The sequence below is a fragment of the Schistocerca americana genome, chromosome 2 (assembly GCF_021461395.2).
Source record: "Schistocerca americana isolate TAMUIC-IGC-003095 chromosome 2, iqSchAmer2.1, whole genome shotgun sequence".
NCBI lineage: Eukaryota > Metazoa > Arthropoda > Insecta > Orthoptera > Acrididae > Schistocerca > Schistocerca americana.
This window is the reverse complement of record NC_060120.1, coordinates 26,387,975-26,406,767: the sequence shown is the minus strand read 5'-3', so window position 1 is coordinate 26,406,767 and position 18,793 is coordinate 26,387,975. Positions and strand designations below refer to the sequence as shown.

At 39.8% G+C, this 18,793-nt stretch overlaps 1 protein-coding gene across 4 annotated transcripts in view; it reads left to right on the top strand.

Moving 5' to 3' along the window:
* The window catches only part of LOC124593729 (ankyrin repeat and fibronectin type-III domain-containing protein 1), a 720,649-nt gene that overhangs the window by 642,597 nt on the left and 59,259 nt on the right, over positions 1 to 18,793 (top strand). For all 4 annotated transcript variants that reach the window (XM_047132056.1, XM_047132055.1, XM_047132054.1 and 1 more), the window contains 3 exons: positions 2,672 to 2,897; positions 3,421 to 3,553; positions 16,178 to 16,291. In XM_047132056.1, the coding sequence (XP_046988012.1) occupies positions 2,672 to 2,897; positions 3,421 to 3,553; positions 16,178 to 16,291 (473 nt within the window). The remainder of the gene's footprint in view (positions 1 to 2,671; positions 2,898 to 3,420; positions 3,554 to 16,177; positions 16,292 to 18,793) is intronic.

Sequence of the window (18,793 nt, the reverse complement as noted above, 5' to 3'; positions counted from 1 at the left end):
CACCCAACGTGCTCTAGAAGGTGTAAGTCAACTACCCTGGCCAGCAAGATGTCCGGATCTGTCCCCCATTGAGCATGTTTGGGACTGGATGAAGCGTCGTCTCACACGGTCTGCACGTCCAGCACGAACGCTGGTCCAACTGAGGCGCCAGGTGGAAATGGCATGGCAAGCCGTTCCACAGGACTACATCCAGCATCTCTACAATCGTCTCCATGGGAGAATAGCAGCCTGCATTGCTGCGAAAGATGGATATACACTGTACTAGTGCCGACATTGTGCATGCTCTGTTGCCTGTGTCTATGTGCCTGTGGTTCTGTCAGTGTGATCATGTGATGTATCTGACCCCAGGAATGTGTCAATAAAGTTTCCCCTTCCTGGGACAATGAATTCACGGTGTTCTTATTTCAATTTCCAGGAGTGTATATTCCCATGCCCCATGCTCCAGATACCAAGTTAAGTCTTTGTATGATGAAATGTTTGATTAAATTCTGTGTACAATGATAGAAGACAGGCACTTTAATGTTTGTTGTATTGTTGAGATTTCTGCAACACATGTGAATAAGTATGTAATATCAAGAACAAAGCTGTACACATCAGGTAACCTAGTGTGCAGTGTCTTCTGTATGCACTAACAACCATAAATGTTTGAGAAGGGATATCCAAAAATTGTGTTTCGAAAAACTGAAGCATGGTCTGAAGTATTTGTGCCATTATTATGTGATTAGACTTGTGCCATTATTATGTGATTAGATGAAACATGGATCAAACTACGCTCATGAGACGAAATTGCAGATAAAAAAGTAGAACAATGCTTTGACAAAAGTAAATGTACTCTAAAAAGATAAAAAATCTGTATGCCACTGGGAAAAGAGTAGAGATTTTTTATTCAGCACTCTCTGGGTATAACTATGATTGGCTGTTTGTAAAGGATTGGAATAGTGACTCAGATTACTATGAAACATTTTTGTATCATTAGGATTGTTATTGCATTATAATTATATACCTGCTCACACATCAGCCATAGTGATACCAAAAATGTGTGAGCAGTATTTTCAAATACTTTATACCCACCATGTTTCATACTTCTGTTTGAGGCACCAGCAGTTCACCAGAAAATGGGAAGAGAAGTTCATGTAAAAACTTTAGGGACACACTGCAGGCTGGTGTGTTTGATACACCACGAAGTGTTTGTGCCATTTCTGTGGAGCCTTAGTCTATACTCTTCTTAATTACCTTCATACTTAGAAAGTGTTAGCTACTCCTTCTGTGTGGCATTCTCTCTCTCTCTCTCTCTCTCTTTGTGTGTGTGTGTGTGTGTGTGTGTGTGTGTGTGTGTGCACGAGCGAGTGTGCATTTGTGTGATCTATAGCTACTATTTAAACTGCAAAGGCAGTTCAAAATTTAACATCACCATTTATGATTTGCAAACACAGGACCACAATTTATATGAAGAATTATAAAATTTTGTATAGAAGAATACCCAAATTAATTTTGTTCATGATTGGAGTAGTATTCATGTAACATTTGATAGTAAAATTCGTTTAAGTACAAAATATGTATAGTTAAGTAAATGTGCAAGTTGTCAGATTCAGCGGATCTTTCTACCGGAATGAATGAAGGGGAAGAAAGAGGGATGAAGGAAAACCATCTGTGAGCTTTAGGAAATGGTAAAAGTTCAGAAAAGTCACCCAGAACCCTGGTTCATCCTGTCTGATAAGTCTCCCCTGACCTGGGGTTCTGGGCAACTTTTCTGAACTCTCTCCATTTCTTAAACCTTGCAAGTTCTTTTTGTTCATTCCTCTTCCTTCCCCTTCAACCCTTCTGCTGGAAGGAGCGACTGGCTCTGAGAGCTCGCACATGTACTTAACCTTTATATGTGTTTTCTCCTGCTGCTGTGTGGTGAGTGGATATTTTATCTATCCAATTACATCATATTTTCAAAAATTGATTACTTTTGCTGAAGTAGGTATAGTGTAGCAGTTACAAGTCTTACGGTAGCAAAAGTATATGTTGCTGTGGACGAAAGCCAAGTTGTATATTTGATGAAAAAGTTTACATTCATAGCTGAAAATGTTTATTAGCAAGGCTTTTATTAATAGATTATCATTGTATGTATAGACTAGTTCAGATGATGTCTTGGGCAACAGTGCTAATACAGTTAAGTTATCTGCTCACATGTGTAACCTTGAAAGAACTGCTATACTTAGCCTTATTTCTAGATACATGTAATTTTGGTCAGTTCTGCTCCTGTCACCTAGTACTTACATCATAAATAGTTTGTTGTACATACACTTGTCTCTTTTTGTAGGTTCTGCCTGTGTCCTCATTGACACATGTATATTCTTCCATCACTATCATCAATGTTTCTGTTAGTGTCAATCTTGATTCCTCGTACCCTCCCTACACCACTTATAATTCATATGGCTTATCACTTTTAACTATTAGCTGTCTTTCTAACTTGATTTTGTTTTTCATTGGTTGGAAACATGTCCTCAGTTTTACCAAGAACAATCATGCCACAGTATATTAATTCACTCAACAGAGAAGAAAGTTTACCAATTACTTCCTGATTTCCCTGTTGTGGACTGAAGGGGGTTTATTAGGTTCACTGATGGCCTAAGTTATTATTTTGATATTTAACCTAATTTATTTGCATCTCTTGTGTCATTAGGTTGGCGAGATGTGGAAGGTCGAGAGCCCAGGTTTGCAGGAAGGCTACGGCTCCTGGATGATCTGTTTGCAGAAATGCGTAATACTCGACCTGAACATGCTGCTGAGATAAAGGCTGCTACCCAACCAGGTGAAACACCTGGGTTACAAAGAAGAAACCAGAGAAAGAAAACTACTATTAAACAACTTTTCACAGTTGCTTCAAAATTCCAGAAAAATTTAAGGAGGTACGTAAAGGTTCTCATGAAGTTGAAATTCATTTACGTCTATATCCTGACATGTTGTTTACTTGATTTCTTTTTAGAAACTAATAAATCCATTTGTCAAATGTCCCAGAGCATCACAGAAACTTTTTCATAAGTGTCACTGCAAGCATGTGGCTTCCATTAGTTCATTTGTATAACAATGAACTGTGATAGCATAGATAAAACCTTGTGTTAGCTTAAATAATTTGAATTCAGTGGTTCCAGATCTGTTCTGTGCGGTTTCAGTTGTAATGCAAACTGAAGCTCATGAGGAAAAAAATTTGGTAAAATATATCTAAATTAAGTTTTTGAAATGCTGAATTCCTTTCCATAGGGGTGTGATAGCATAGATAAAACCTTGTGTTAGCTTAAATAATTCGAATTCAGTGGTTCCAGATCTGTTCTGTGCAGTTTCAGTTGTAATGCAAACTGAAGCTCATGAGGAAAAAAATTTGGTAAAATATATCTAAATTAAGTTTTTGAAATGCTGAATTCCTTTCCATAGGGGTGTATTCCTTGCCTGTCTGCTTTATCATGAAGATAAGGTGCTGGTTACAAATGAAGATTTCTTACCTGTTATTGAAGTAGATGAAACATACCCAAGCTGCATCTACAATGATTTCCATTGGCTTATGAAGGTAAGTGTTCTTTATTTAAAAATGTTTTAACTTGATGTACTTCACAATACAATATTGGAAAGAACTGAGAATTTTGTGTGTGTAAATAATACAATAAATAATCCAATATTAATAATTTATAACATCCTTGTGTATACTGTAGCCTTAGTTGAATCCTAGTGTGTGTTTTGTTATCATCTGCAGTTAGTAACTTTAGCAAACTTCACTTTTCCTTTTTAGATTAATAACTATACTTTCTCCCCCTAATGTGATGTGGACATGAACCACAAACTGTAAATAGCACCTTCTTTGTTGTCTATGACCCATTAAATGCATTCAGAGAATAATGTGATACATGAGCTGTTTTTCCTACAAATGTAAAATATTTTGTCTGTTTTTCCTGAAATGCCTGAAACCTCCATAATTTTAAGGATCATACATTCATAAGAACTATACATTTCATATGATTCTCCACTAACAAGGAAGCGATGGAAATAGTTTGCTATAAGTAGTCTGTGGATACTTCTCTTCTTACTCTTGAAACAAAATATTGTAGTGCCACTCCTGAAGTGTGAGTGACGCCATCAACTACTCATTAGCGTATTCTAATTTTACATAATATCACTGAATAAAGTTGTAAAGCCTTTCAAATATTTTAAATGATCTGTTAATGACATGTGGTGAATGTTGTACAGAAGATACTGAGCTTGATGGAAAGTGTGTGTGTGTGTGTGTGTGTGTGTGTGTGTGTGTGTGTGTGAGAGAGAGAGAGAGAGAGAGAGAGAGAGAGAGATAATACTGATCTCAGTTAACACAAAAATTGTTGGACTTTATGACAAATAAATATTTCCTGATTTTCATATGAAATGTATCCTACTTAATGATGTGCCTTTTTTGTAATTATAATGTTGAACCAAACTGCCTGACACTCAGAAATTAATACATTTGAATTATTTAACGATATTTGGGTTTATACTGTGTGTTTTATGTTCCAGTGTCAGGCATATGATAACCTTTTACAACGTGGAACATCTTAGGTTGTGTACAAAAGTTTTTGCACAGATGCATACTGGTTGTTTATATGAGAAACTAATATGTATGTAATTAGATTTGGTCTACACTGATCCTCTTGTTCTATAATACAACACCTTATAACATATCAAACATTGTCTGTGGAAAATTATAATATGTCTTATGTCATCACCCCCTTAATCAGTGATACATATGCAGTGCATCTGGTCACCGCTAATAGGAATACAGCACTGAAGGGGTTTGCCTAAATACCTGGTTGGGTCCTTGTAACTAGCTGTCAAAGCAGTTATTGTTATACAAGCACTGTCCCAGTCATAAATAAAGCAATGAGAAATGACATAAGGTTAATATAACTATTATGTGCCATGCAACTGGAGGTGCAATGAGAACCCAGCCCTGGTAAACAATGCAGAACCTTTGTGGCTGGTGTGTCCCCTTTGGCGTTGCTGTCTAGGCCACCTTCTTGATGCTGGTGTATGAGTGGTTGCTGTATGAGAGGGTGAATGGTCCCAACATAGCATCCCTCTCCCCTTAATGAAAAAGAGAATGTGGCCCACCTTGAAGTCTCAGGAAGTGATGGTCTCCTTACTGGCGACCTGCTGAACTGGTGAACTTGGGGAGAGGGGGGGAGGGGGGTTTACTATTGATGTCCGTTGGTATGGGTACCTGGGTCTTGGAAGGGCTGACTTTGTCGCATCTGGAGACTGCACAGCCTTTTACAGTGGCAACTGGAGGTTGCTGTTGAGGATCCTGGCTGTCAAGGTGTCCGTCTGGAACAAAAAGCTGTGGAAGATTTCCTGTCAGAGGCATTGGTGCACTGTGAGTACACACCAGGTTGATGTATTTGTGTCATCTGGAGCCACAGTAGAGTTGCACTTCATCCATTATGCAATGTAACAGATATGTTGCAACCATTGAGATCCAGTGTTGGCAGCACTTGGTGAAGATAAGTGCCTAGCCTCATCCTGTAGGAAGTATTGGTGGCAGTTTGTTTTCCAGGAAGAGGGTGAAGGACAGTCAGATGAACAATTGAGGAACTGCAATGCAATGTCTGAGATTTGCAAATCTCGATTATGGTTCCACAACAGTTGTTAATATTCCAGACCAAATGAAAATTTGTGCCAGATCGGCACATGAACTTGGATTTCCCTTGTTATGAGCAGTCACCTGAGCTCGGATAGCTGAAGTGGTTCAAGTGACCACTTGCAGCAAATGGGAAACCCAGGTTCAAGTAGCAGTCTGGCACAAATTGTCATTTGTTCTGAAGTATCCTATGTGGAGCCATAATTGCAGTTCACGAGTTCATTCTAAAATAATTGAGAGTTGTGATCAATGCACCTAGCCATGCAGTTTTTGGGTGTGCTGGGAGGCTAAGACCAATGTGAGTACCTCATCCAATGCATAATGCTGGTGCAGCTTGTCCATTTTCTTGAACATGCAGGCAAACCTCTCCACAAGGCAGTTGGACATTGGCCATTTTCTGAACAAAAAATGCCAAATTCAGTCCATGAAAAACAGAGGGCCATTATTTGTCACAGTGGTATCTGGGAACTCCTCAACAGAAAAAATGTGAGGCTGTGCTTTGACTGTTTCAGCTGAGGATGTCGAAGACAGTAGAGATACATAAGGAAAATTGTTGCCTGTATCAATAACAATTAACCAATAGTATCCCAAGAGTGCCCAAAAAGTCTAAGTGAAGGCAGAGCCAGGATGAGATTGCTACTTAGATGACATTGTTACTGGTAATAATGCTCAAGATTTAGCCACCAACCTTAACTCCTTATTTGGCATGCTCCTGTGGGCCAGTCTCACAGGTAACAAGGACATATTCTGTTTTTCATACCATAAATTTAATACTTGGGGCATGTGCATCGCAGATGTGGCCCAATAACACCAAACAACTAAAATCCATACCTGGAAAAGTCGAAAAGTCAACTACTACAGAAAATTCATTCTTCATGGTGCACTACCAGTGAAAAACGTTACGTGGAATTGGCCTCCCACATGCGACAAGGCTTTCCTGTTCTGCGCTCATAGGGAGCACACTGCACCTGTACATGTGGCGCTCGGGGACCACAGCACAGCTACGACTCCTGAGGATAGGCTTATAATAGTCTGAAACTAGTCGTGTGAAAAAAAAGTAAGTTACAACTGAAGCGGTATTTTCAACTGCTATAATGCTCAGTTGCGCATGTTCTGCCAACAGGATTGTTTGTCATCTAAGTAGTTGGCCACTGTTAGCACCTCTCATGTAAGGTGCTCTAAATATTGTTGAAAGGTAGCTAATGCACTGGCAATGCCAAAGGGGACCCAGTTATGCCAGAAAAGTCCAAATTGCATGTTGAGGACCAAGATGTTTTTTGGGCACCTCATCTGGTGAGGGTTGGAGATATGCGTCATGCAAATCAGTTTGTCTGAAGATCTTGCCACCAGTGAATGAAGTCTCCACAAATCTTTAGTGAACCATTTGGTTGTTCTGCTATGATGATGGAGGCAGGCCTGGACTGGTGGGGGGGGGGGGGGGGGCAACTGGGGTATCTGCCTCAGGTGGCTGTTACAGGGAGTGCCAAATTCATGTTCTCAAGGGGAAAAAAACCTGGTTTCACAGAGTGCCTAGCGTCCAGCACACCTTGATCTAGCGATTGTTCATATGATTTTGAAATGCATCCCTGTTGGCTTTTGAACATTTTTGAATACATTCTAAGTTGATATCTGAACAAATCAAAAGTTGATGTTTGAATGCCATAAGCTGATGTTTGAATGCATGCATAGTATGTGATGTCTCTGCCAGGGGAATCCCCATCACATCTAGAAATAAAAAGAAGTCTCCCACAGACAAAAGGGGATGGGGCTATACAAGCTAAGCTGAATAAATTCGAATGAGTGAATGCCAATCGCTGTTTGTTCATGTAGTTGATTGACTGTGTGAATGCTAAGCATTGTGGTAATTATAAGCGAAATCCATAGATCAGACTTCTTCTTCTTCGTTTCCCCCTCTATCCAACATCTGGTTGTGTTGGGGTATCAATGGTACTTCACTACTTAACTCGGTCTTTCCAACATTCTTCTTCCACGATTTGGTTCCATAGCAGGTTTCTCCTCATTAAACTCATCTTTATTGTATCAATCCATCTTTTTCTCAGTCTTCCTCTTGGCCTCTTGCCCTCAATCTTGAACTCCATTGTTCTTCTTCATATTCTTCCCTCTCCCATCCTCTTCACATGCCCCAACCATTTTAATCTATTCTCTTCAATTTTCTCAGTCATCTTCTCCACTCCAATTTCCTTCCTAACATCTTCATTTTTCACTCTGTCTCTCCTCGTCTTTGCTAGCATACTTCTCAGAAACTTCATTTCACTGGATTGTATCCTACTCTCCTCTCTTCTACTCATAGTCCAAGTCTCTGAGCTGTAAATTAGTATGGGTGTGAAGTAAGTCTAGTATAGCACCAGCTTGCACCTCATTGGCACTTCCCTTCCCCACACCAAGCCCCTCACACGCCTGTAAAATGTACTACTCTGTTATATTCTTTTGCTAATTTCTGTCTCCAAACAAGCATTCCCCATTAAAAGACTTCCCAAATATTTAAAGCTGTCCACTATTTCAATATCCCGCCCCTTAATATGAATTTGTCCTTGCCCTCTCTATCCCCTCTGGTTACTATCATGGTCTTGCTTTTCTTCACACTAAATTTCATTCCATATTTCTCAACCTTATCATTTAGGATGTCTATTTGTTTTTGTACCTCCTTACTGCTTGTTCCCCACACCACAATATCATCAGTAAATAGTAACAGCTTCATCTCCCTTCCTCTACGGGCTTCTTTCGTCTCTTTGGCTATTTCATCCATCACCATTATAAATAGTAGTGGTGATATCACACTTCCTTTCTTAGTCCTGTAACATTCTTAAACCATTCAGTTCTTCCAATTGGTGTCGGCACACAACTAGAGCTTTTTCCATATATCGCCTGGCTGACTTCAAGTGTTTGGATTCCAACTTCATTTCTCTTCAAGGTTGTCCATACCTTTTCCCTGGGAACACTGTTATATGCATTCACTAGGCTGAGAAATATCATCACCAGATCTATCCCATACTCCCAAAGTCTTTCCATCAACTGTCTCATACTAAAGATTGAGTCCACTGTTGATCTACCATGCCAAAAGCAATACTGCTCCTCTTCTAATTGCCCTTCCACTTTTTCACTCACTCTTCTTTCCAGTATCCTCTCCTTTATTTGTGCTACTTGGGATATGAGTGTGATCCCTCGATAGTTGTCAGATACTTTCCTGTCACCCTTCTTGAAAACTGGGATTATTATTCCTTTTCCCCATTCTTCAGGTACACATTTTTTGGGTCCAAATGCATTTTATTAGTCTATATAGCCACTGTAGCCCAACTGGTCCAGCTGCCTTTATCATCTCCACAGTAATTTCATCTATCCCAGGTGCCTTTCCTGTTATCATTTTTCTCAGTGCTAGTTCCACTTCTAACATCATTACATCCTCCTCTTCTTCCAGACCCCTGACCCCCTGCCGCATTCCCTTTGCACTGCCATTCCTCACATTTTGTAATTTATCAAAGTACTCTTTCCATCTTTTCCTTTCTCATACTCTTTGTTGTTCCATATATCTTCTTCTTACCACTAGTAACATGTTTTTCCAACTCTCGGGTGAATTTTTCCCAGCTTTTCCTCTTTTCTTCTGCTACCATTTTCTTACACTTATTTTGACTATCCTGGTATATCCTTTTACTTTCAGCTGTTTGATCTCTGTTCCATTCATGCCAGGCTTTCTTCTTTTCTTTTACTGCCTCATTCACCCTCTCATTCCACCCTGTTTCCTTTATCCTTCTGGACACTCTGCCACAGGTCTTCTCAGCAGATCTTACAAACGCTTCTTTGAACTTACCCCATTCGTCTTCCACATTGCATAATCGGTGTTAGGGATTTTACACTTAAAGTAACTCCTTAAACTTTTCTTGTACCATCCCATCCTTTAGTTTCCATACTTTTATTTTCCTTTCCCTTTCTACCTTTATGTCTTTCAATTCATTGAATCTCATCTTTGCCACCACCACTCAATGGTCTCCATCAAAAATCTCTCCTGGGAGTGCAGTTACATCTGTCAACAGTCTCTGATTCTTCTTTTCCACCAGGAAGTAATCGATGACCATCTTCATTCATCTATCACCCCATCCATATCCCATTTTATTATTATTATTATTTTTTTTGTAACGGGCTATGTGTTTTATTATTATTATTATTACTTTTTTTTTTTTTAACGGGGCTATGTGTTAACCCCTCCCCCCATGAACCATGGACCTTGCCGTCGGTGGGGAGGCTTGAGTGCCTCAGCGATACAGATAGCCGTACTGTAGGTGCAACCACAACGGAGGGGTATCTGTTGAGAGGCCAGACAAACGCGTGGTTCCTGAATAGGGGCAGCAGCCTTTTCAGTAGTTGCAGGGGCAACAGTCTGGATGATTGACTGATCTGGCCTTGTAACACTAACCAAAACGGCCTTGCTGTGCTGGTACTGCGAACGGCTGAAAGCAAGGGGAAACTACAGCCGTAATTTTCCCCGAGGGCATGCAGCTTTACTGTATGGTTAAATGATGATGGCGTCCTCTTGGGTAAAATATTCCGGAGGTAAAATAGTCCCCCATTCGGATCTCCGGGCGGGGACTACTCAAGAGGACGTCGTTATCAGGAGAAAGAAAACTGGCGTTCTATGGATCGGAGCGTGGAATGTCAGATCCCTTAATCGGGCAGGTAGGTTAGAAAATTTAAAAAGGGAAATGGATAGGTTAAAGTTAGATATAGTGGGAATTAGTGAAGTTCGGTGGCAGGAGGAACAAGACTTTTGGTCAGGCAAATACAGGATCATAAATACAAAATCATATAGGGGTAATGCAGGAGTAGCTTTAATAATGAATAGGAAAATAGGAGTGCGGGTAAGCTACTACAAACAGCATAGTGAACGCATTATTGTGGCCAAGATAGACACAAAGCCCATGCCTACTACAGTAGTGCAAGTTTATATGCCAACTAGCTCTGCAGATGACGAAGAAATTGAAGAAATGTATGATGAAATCAAAGAAATTATTCAGATAGTGAAGGTAGACAAAAATTTAATAGTGGTGGGTGACTGGAATTCGGTAGTAGGAAAAGGGAGAGAAGGAAATGTAGTAGGTGAATATGGATTGGGGCTAAGAAATGAGAGAGGAAGCCGCTTGGTAGAATTTTGCACAGAGCACAACTTAATCATAGCTAACACTTGGTTCAAGAATCATGAAAGAAGGTTGTATACATGGAAGAGCCCTGAGATTCTAAAAGGTTTCAGATAGATTATATAATGGTAAGACAGAGATTTAGGAACCAGGTTTTAAATTGAAAGACATTTCCAGGGGCAGATGTGGACTCTGACCACAATCTATTGGTTATGAACTGTAGATTAAAACTAAAGAAACTACAAAAAGGTGGGAATTTAAGGAGGTGGGACCTGGATAAACTGAAAGAACCAGAGGTTGTGCAGAGTTTCAGGGAGAGCATAAGGGAACAATTGACAGGAATGGGGGAAAGAAATACAGTAGAAGAAGAATGGGTAGCTTTGAGGGATGAAGTAGTGAAGGCAGCAGAGGATCAAGTAGGTAAAAAGACAAGGGCTAGTAGAAAACCTTGGGTAACAGAAGAAATATTGAATTTAATTGATGAAAGGAGGAAATATAAAAATGCAGTAAATGAAGCAGGCAAAAAGGAATACAAACATCTCAAAAATGAGATTGACAGGAAGTGCAAAATGGCTAAGCAGGAGCTAGAGGACAGTTGTAAGGATGTAGAGGCTTATCTCACTAGGGGTAAGATAGATAATGCCTACAGGAAAATTAAAGAGACCTTTGGAGAAAAGAGAACCTCTTGTATGAATATCAAAAGCTCAGATGGAAACCCTGTTCTAAGCAAAGAAGGGAAAGCAGGAAGGTGAAAGGAGTATATAGAGGGTCTATACAAGTGCGGTGTACTTGAGGACAATATTATGGAAATGGAAGAGGATTTAGATGAAGATGAAATGGGAGATATGATACTGCGTGAAGAGTTTGACAGAGTACTGAAAGATCTGAGTCGAAACAAGGCCCCAGGAGTAGACAACATTCCATTAGAACTACTGACACCTTGGGAGAGCCAGTCCTGACGAAACTCTACCATCTGGTGAGCAAGATGTATGAGACAGGCGAAATACCTTCAGACTTCAAGAAGAATATAATAATTCCAATCCCAAAGAAAGCAGGTGTTGACAGATGTGAAAATTACCAAACAATCAGTTTAATAAGCCACAGCTCCAAAATACTAACACGAATTCTTTACAGACAAATGGAAAAATTAGTTGAAGCCGACCTCGGGGAAGATCAGTTTGGATTCCGTAGAAATATTGGAACACGTGAGGCAATACTGACCCTAAGACTTATCTTAGAAGCTAGATTAAGGAAAGGCAAACCTACGTTTCTAGCATTTGTAGACTTAGAGAAAGCGTTTGACAATGTTGACTGGAATACTCTCTTTCAAATTCTAAAGGTGGCAGGGGAAAAATACAGGGGGCGAAAGGCTATTTACAATTTGTACAGAAACCAGATGGCAGTTATAAGAGTCGAGGGACATGAAAGAGAAGCAATGGTTGGGAAGGGAGTGAGACAGGGTTGTAGCCTATCCCCAATGTTATTTAATCTTTATATTGAGCAAGCAGTGAAAGAAACAAAAGAAAAATTCGGTGTAGGTATTAAAATCCATGGAGAAGTAATAAAAACTTTGAGGTTTGCCGATGACATTGTAATTCTGTCAGAGACAGCAAAGGACTTGGAAGAGCAGTTGAACGGAATGGACAGTGTCTTGAAGGGAGGATATAAGATGAACATCAACAGAAGCAAAACGAGGATAATGGAATGTAGTCGAATTAAGTCGGGTGATGCTGAGGGAATTAGATTAGGAAATGAGACACTTAAAGTAGTAAAGGAGTTTTGCTATTTGGGGAGCAAAATAACTGACGATGGTCGAAGTAGAGAGGATATAAAATGTAGACTGGCAATGGCAAGGAAAGCGTTTCTGAAGAAGAGAAATTTGTTAACATCGAATATAGATTTAAGTGTCAGGAAATCATTTCTGAAAGTATTTGTATGGAGTGTGGCCATGTATGGAAGTGAAACATGGACGATAACTAGTTTGGACAAGAAGAGAATAGAAGCTTTCGAAATGTGGTGCTACAGAAGAATGCTGAAGGTTAGATGTGTAGATCACATAACTAATGAGGAGGTATTGAATAGGATTGGGGAGAAGAGAAGTTTGTGGCACAACTTGACTAGAAGAAGGGATCAGTTGGTAGGACATGTCCTGAGGCATCAAGGGATCACCAAATTAGTATTGGAGGGCAGCGTGGAGGGTAAAAATCGTAGAGGGAGACCAAGAGATGAATACACTAAGCAGATTCAGAAGGATGTAGGTTGCTGTAGGTACTGGGAGATGAAGAAGCTTGCACAGGACAGATTAGCATGGAGAGCTGCATCAAACCAGTCTCAGGACTGACGACCACAACAATAACAACATGTGTTATCCACAATCAGCCTGTTTCTTTCACACAAATCAACCAATTCCTCTCCATCCTCATTTTTCCTCCCATATTCATATGGGCCAATTATCTCCTCCTTCCCCAGCCTTTCTTTGTCTACTTGCACATTAAAGTCACCCATTATTATTGCTTTCACGTCTGTAATTGTACTCTCTAATACCTCTAGAAAATCCTCTATGTTTTCTTCTCAATTTCCTGTTTGTGGTGCATATACTTGGATGAAGCCCTTCACTACATTCCTTGTCTTCAGCCAAATCCTCATCAGCTTATGACTTGTGTATTCTACTGCCTCCACACATTCCTCTAGGTTTGGTTTTACTATGATACCTACTCCATTTTTGGCTTCTTGTCCACCACTCCAGTAGAGTGTGTAGCCTTCTCATTTTCCTCCTTCCTCTTCCCTTCCATCTAACTTCACAAGTCCCATCAGTTCCATGTTCTCCTTTTCCATGAAGTCTGTCAACTCTTCCACCTTCCTAGTAGATCTTAGGCTGAATGGAGGCTGTCGAGGCCTGGGGTCAAGATTCCCTCATCCTGCAGGCGTTGGAGCTCACTCTGAAGTTTATCCTTGAATGCAAAAGAACATTGCACACAACGGAGGGGACGAGTGTGACATATGTCTCAAATCCAGTGGTGCCAGTAGATGGATGTGAAAAAACTGTTTCATATTTGGAGCAAAAATCCCACGGGTATAAGCTGGCCATGAATTGTTGGATTCTGTTAGTAGAATTGTGGACTTCCATCCCCAGGGTGTTAGAAAGCTTTAGCCTCAGAATGCTTGTAATCCCTGTTGTATCAACCATGAGGAGGCATTCTGGAAGCTGCTTGGTACTGGACTTGGACATTAAACTGGCTATTGACTGTATTGATGATGTTGCTGTAGCTCTTGAGCTATTCAGAGAATTCCTGGAGTGGAGGATAGCCCAAGTGGTAATATGTTTCCTGGTCATTGATGAGTCTGTGTCAACTTGAAAATGGCATTGACAGCCATGGAGAGCAATTGTAGATGGGGAGAACGGCCCGGACATGCAGTACTCAGGAGGGAATACACCAGGCACCCCATCTGATCTGGAATCCAAAGGGTCCAGGCACCTTCAATCCACATTCACTGACAAACTGCCTTCTCGTGCCCTGTTTTTCCACAGGTGAAGCATTTGGCTCGGTGATAGTAGCTCTTGCTGATGCTGGTGTTTCACAAAACAGGAGAGCAGCTGTTGGAGAGTATCGCCTACCCACAGTGTCCTGTTGAGAGTATCGCCTACCCACAGTGTCTTTGCCTGTGGTGAGTGACTTGGGACAGTTCAGTAGCCGAGACTGGTGCTGGGTCTGGCAAATTGGGCAGGTGGCAAACAGCTGAGAGATACCCCACAGCACTGCTAAGGATCTAATACATTATTCAGTAGCTCTACTTATGGGAAGTCATGTATCCAAGGAGGAGTCCTTAAGTCCGGGGTGATCACTAAAGAGCTGAGTGAACAAGGATCATGTCCCAAACTAAAGACATGGTGTCCGATTGTTTGCACTGGGCGTTTGCATACTGGAAACAACATTCTCTGGACAGACCTGTAACTTTGCTATCCACTACGTATACAATTATCCACTGAGCTTATTGTAACTGAAAAACTAGTGACGAGCAGCTTCAATGTACACCTGGGAGTCTAAATAGACTAGTAAGCGCGACTTCAATCATTCATGTGGCGGGCACTCAGTCGACCTCTGGGTTGAGCTGCTGCAATAAAATGCTACAGTTTAGCACCCAAAAAGAGTGTGAAATGCTGAACATTACGTATGATACCAAGTGCCAGGAAATGTTGTTCAAACCAAGCCAGATGACTGGAACGGCGGGGATTCCATTTGGAATCCTTTCACCAGCTAATCAATGTGTCACAGGTGGCTGGAGATTTGTGATGGTGTAGTGGTCATAGCAGCCATCTTCTCCAACAGCACTTCTAGAGTTTGTTGGACATTCTGGAGAGGCAGTAAAACTTGGGTGATAATGTCCCTTGCCACAGCCATTCTGGAACAGAAAGTAAATGTCAGTTCTTTCAAAACTTGGAAGATACATGAAAGCATCATATGTATCATGCTGCTGGAGGCTCAATAAGAACACAGCCCAGATAAACAACATTTATTAGTAAACCCATGAACTTAAATCTCCTCCTTGGATAAAATTTTTACATTGGCAGTACATGGTTGTGCCAGAGTTTCATTTGAATGGCACAATAACTGTTTATTGGACTGACAGCCCCAGGAAATATCAAAGCTAATTTCTGAGTTCACTTTGGAATGAAAAATTTAATAATACAAAGCTCTACAATTGCCAGTACAAAGTCCACAGTTGTCCCTGGTGCAGAGGCCATGTCTCAGTGAAGCCTGATGACAGCACAGGCTGCTCCATGCAGAGGTTGCTGGCTAGAATATGGCATTGAAGATCCTGATGGTTGCTTAGTGAGACTCTGATTGATGAACCACCATTGCAGTCAGCACTTGGCCCAGAGAGCTCATCAGGAATGAACTGTCATGCCAGCCTAAATACCACAAAGGCACCAGAATACATCCAGGTCTATTTGTGGCGATGTGACCCTGTAGAGGCAAGCAGATCTGCAGGTCCAGCATTCCAGGAATCATATTGCTGCCTGTTGGTCTATCGGGTGCACGGAACTTTGTAACTGCCGTCTATTGGGGTGGCCCCTGTGGCTTTGCTGTGTAGGGCACCTGTTGACACTGATGCTGCTGGTTACTATGTGAGAGGGTGAATGGCACAAACGTAGCGGTAATGTTACATTTGTTTTTAAAAATGATCGCGCCTCATGTACGTATGTATGACTAACTGTATCCTATGAGTGAAATTTGATTGTGGATTGAAATTCTTCCCATGCAATAATACAGTATGCTTGCAAGCTTAATATGTTCAACCATATATTTATGAGTTGTCATCATAGCTAGTGAAGATAATTTTTGCTAGTGTTGTTAATGCAGATACACTTTATTGGCATTAGGTGGCATGTACATGGGATGATGTGAAATCTCTCCGACAAGACATGGAGAAAAGTCTGAGTTCCTCTACTGTACACTTTAGGATAAAGCTACTACAGGCTGCTGCACAAATGCAGGTAAAGATTTAATATTATCGTATTGGACTGCCCTACATTTTGAAAGCAAAATAATTAAAATATTTAATTTAGAAGCTTTGGATTTTTAATTTTCACCTAAACACTGGAGGTTCTCAATTTCTCTGATAAAACATGAAGGTGCACTTGCTTAATTATAATTAGTTTGGAAAGTTTAATGGTTCAGTTTTTCCAGCTACCTTTCAGCTAAGGAAAAGTAATAAACAATCATTGAAGCCAGGATAAACAGAATTGAAAAGTGAGTCTTAAGCTTGCAGACCAACAGAAACCTTTTTCTGTGGTGGGAGAGATAAGTAGGTAGGGGAAATGTGTGAAGCAGCTGGAAGAAGAGCTTACAGCAGGAGCAAAACTATTGTAAGCAGGAGAGCCTTGTTCATGGCCATTATGTCGTAGTAAAATTTGCCAAAAGCTGCACCACATTATTTTTCTTCCAGATTATTGTTGTAGATTTCAACATATTAGCATCAGTGGGGATGCCATCTTTCTGGCGAAGCAGTAAGCTGTTACAGTGGGCCTTATTGTGTGGCCTTCTCTGAATTATTTCATACAATGATTTCATACTTATAGGTTTTAAAGATCTATGCCCAGATGTCAATTTCATACACAATTCTAAACAAAGCTCAACAAATTGCCTTTGAAAAGTGGAAGATTTCCGAGATCTGTTGAGTAAAAAGCATATCAAATTTAATAATTTGTCAGTAGTAGAGTGCATAGTGTATAAGATATGTAATCATGAAGTTGATGATGCAACTACCACCAATTTTTTACTTTTGTTTGAAATCTACATTAATTATCAAATGCAAATGTTACTTAAGAAATAAATTGAGTGCTGAAACAACATTGTAGCTAACAAAAAGCAAATTTTACAAGAGAACAAAAAATGTTTAACACTAAACTATTTGGGATTTATTGATGCAGACAGTGTATATGAGGTGACACTCCATTCTGCATATTTTTATAACAGTTATTGCACAATTGCATTTGTTATCCTTGAAAACAATGGCATCATTGTACTTGTCTTGGACATTGCATCTCTGCAGTTACAGCTGTGAAATTCTAAAAAACACTGGTTTTTCTGAGCTATACATTACAGGAATTGAAAGCTTATATTGTTATATTCATAAAATACAATGATACAGATCCAGTCAAATAACATTTATTGTAATGCAAATGAGCACGAGCAGCAACAGAAGATACTGTAAAATTTAACACCATTCTGTTGCAGTTGCACTAAACATGTACATTTACTAAACATGTACATTTAGCTTTATATTTTCAGTATTCAGTCAGTGGGTTTTGTCAGACCAATGTACTAATCCACTATTCGCTTGATAGTTGCTGATAGAAACCCATTTTTTAGCCGGGGTGTACTGGTACATTTCAAGTCAATATTTTCTCTAGGCACCTTTAGTCAGCAAAAGTATGCTATTATGGGCAAAAGTTTGCTTTTTATTGACGAAGGCTTATCTTACAAGATAGGGAAAAGTGAAGCGTTAATTGGCAAAAGCAACTTCTATCCATTGTTTTGATGAACCTCTGGTTGCTAGATCTTATGATGTTTTTCCCTTTAGTGTAATGGCATTACCGGATCAAATTGTAGCCAGACTTACTCAGTTATATTGACTGAGCCTTTATGCAATCCTTGGTCTAGTATCCTAAATGTTTATGTTTATCATATGTATCAATATTTTTCCTGAGAATCTTGTGGAGAGATGCTGTGCTGTTACAAGGTGATTGAGTATTTTGTTTCTTGATACAGCAGTTTTCTGTATGTTATTGTGTCTTATACATTCCGGGCAGTAAGGACTAGATCATGACATAATTTCTATGTTGTGGAATGTGAGTAAAAACAAACAGCATAAAAAATTTTAGGATACAGACTTTCTCAACTTTCTAATGAGGAGAAGCTTGCTGTAAAGAGACCAGGACAACAGTTACCAGTTTTAAATAATGTGCAAAATTGACATTTTAAGAGAGCATTTAAAATGGATGTTTATGAATACACTGATTGTTTATGTGAAATTAAAAATATGTTATACTGCTCTCCACTCTTGTTGTTTGTTGGGGAACTGTCATGGCTGAAAGGAGAGTTATGTACAAACATGATCTGAGTATCAAAGTGAAGAAGCATGAGTGCTCAGTTGTTCACATCCAAAATTGTTTAAGACTGGCACTTTTTGGAGCAGTAAATGTAGCTGAATAATTGGGTAGCACATATAGAAGGAAAATTATGGAGTATAATGAAGAAGTTAGGCATGAGAGATGTGAGTTAAATATTTTAAGAAATTGTATTCATTTGATATTTTCACAGGGCTGATTAATTTTAGTGCTGAATGGAATGTGACACAGATCATTTGGATAAGGCAACTGTTTTCAAAGAAACATCCAAAACAATTCAAAATGAATTTTTGCCAATTACGTTGGACATATGCCAAGAAGAAATTTTAAAGCAAATAAGGGAACCAGAATTTTTAGCTGTTACTG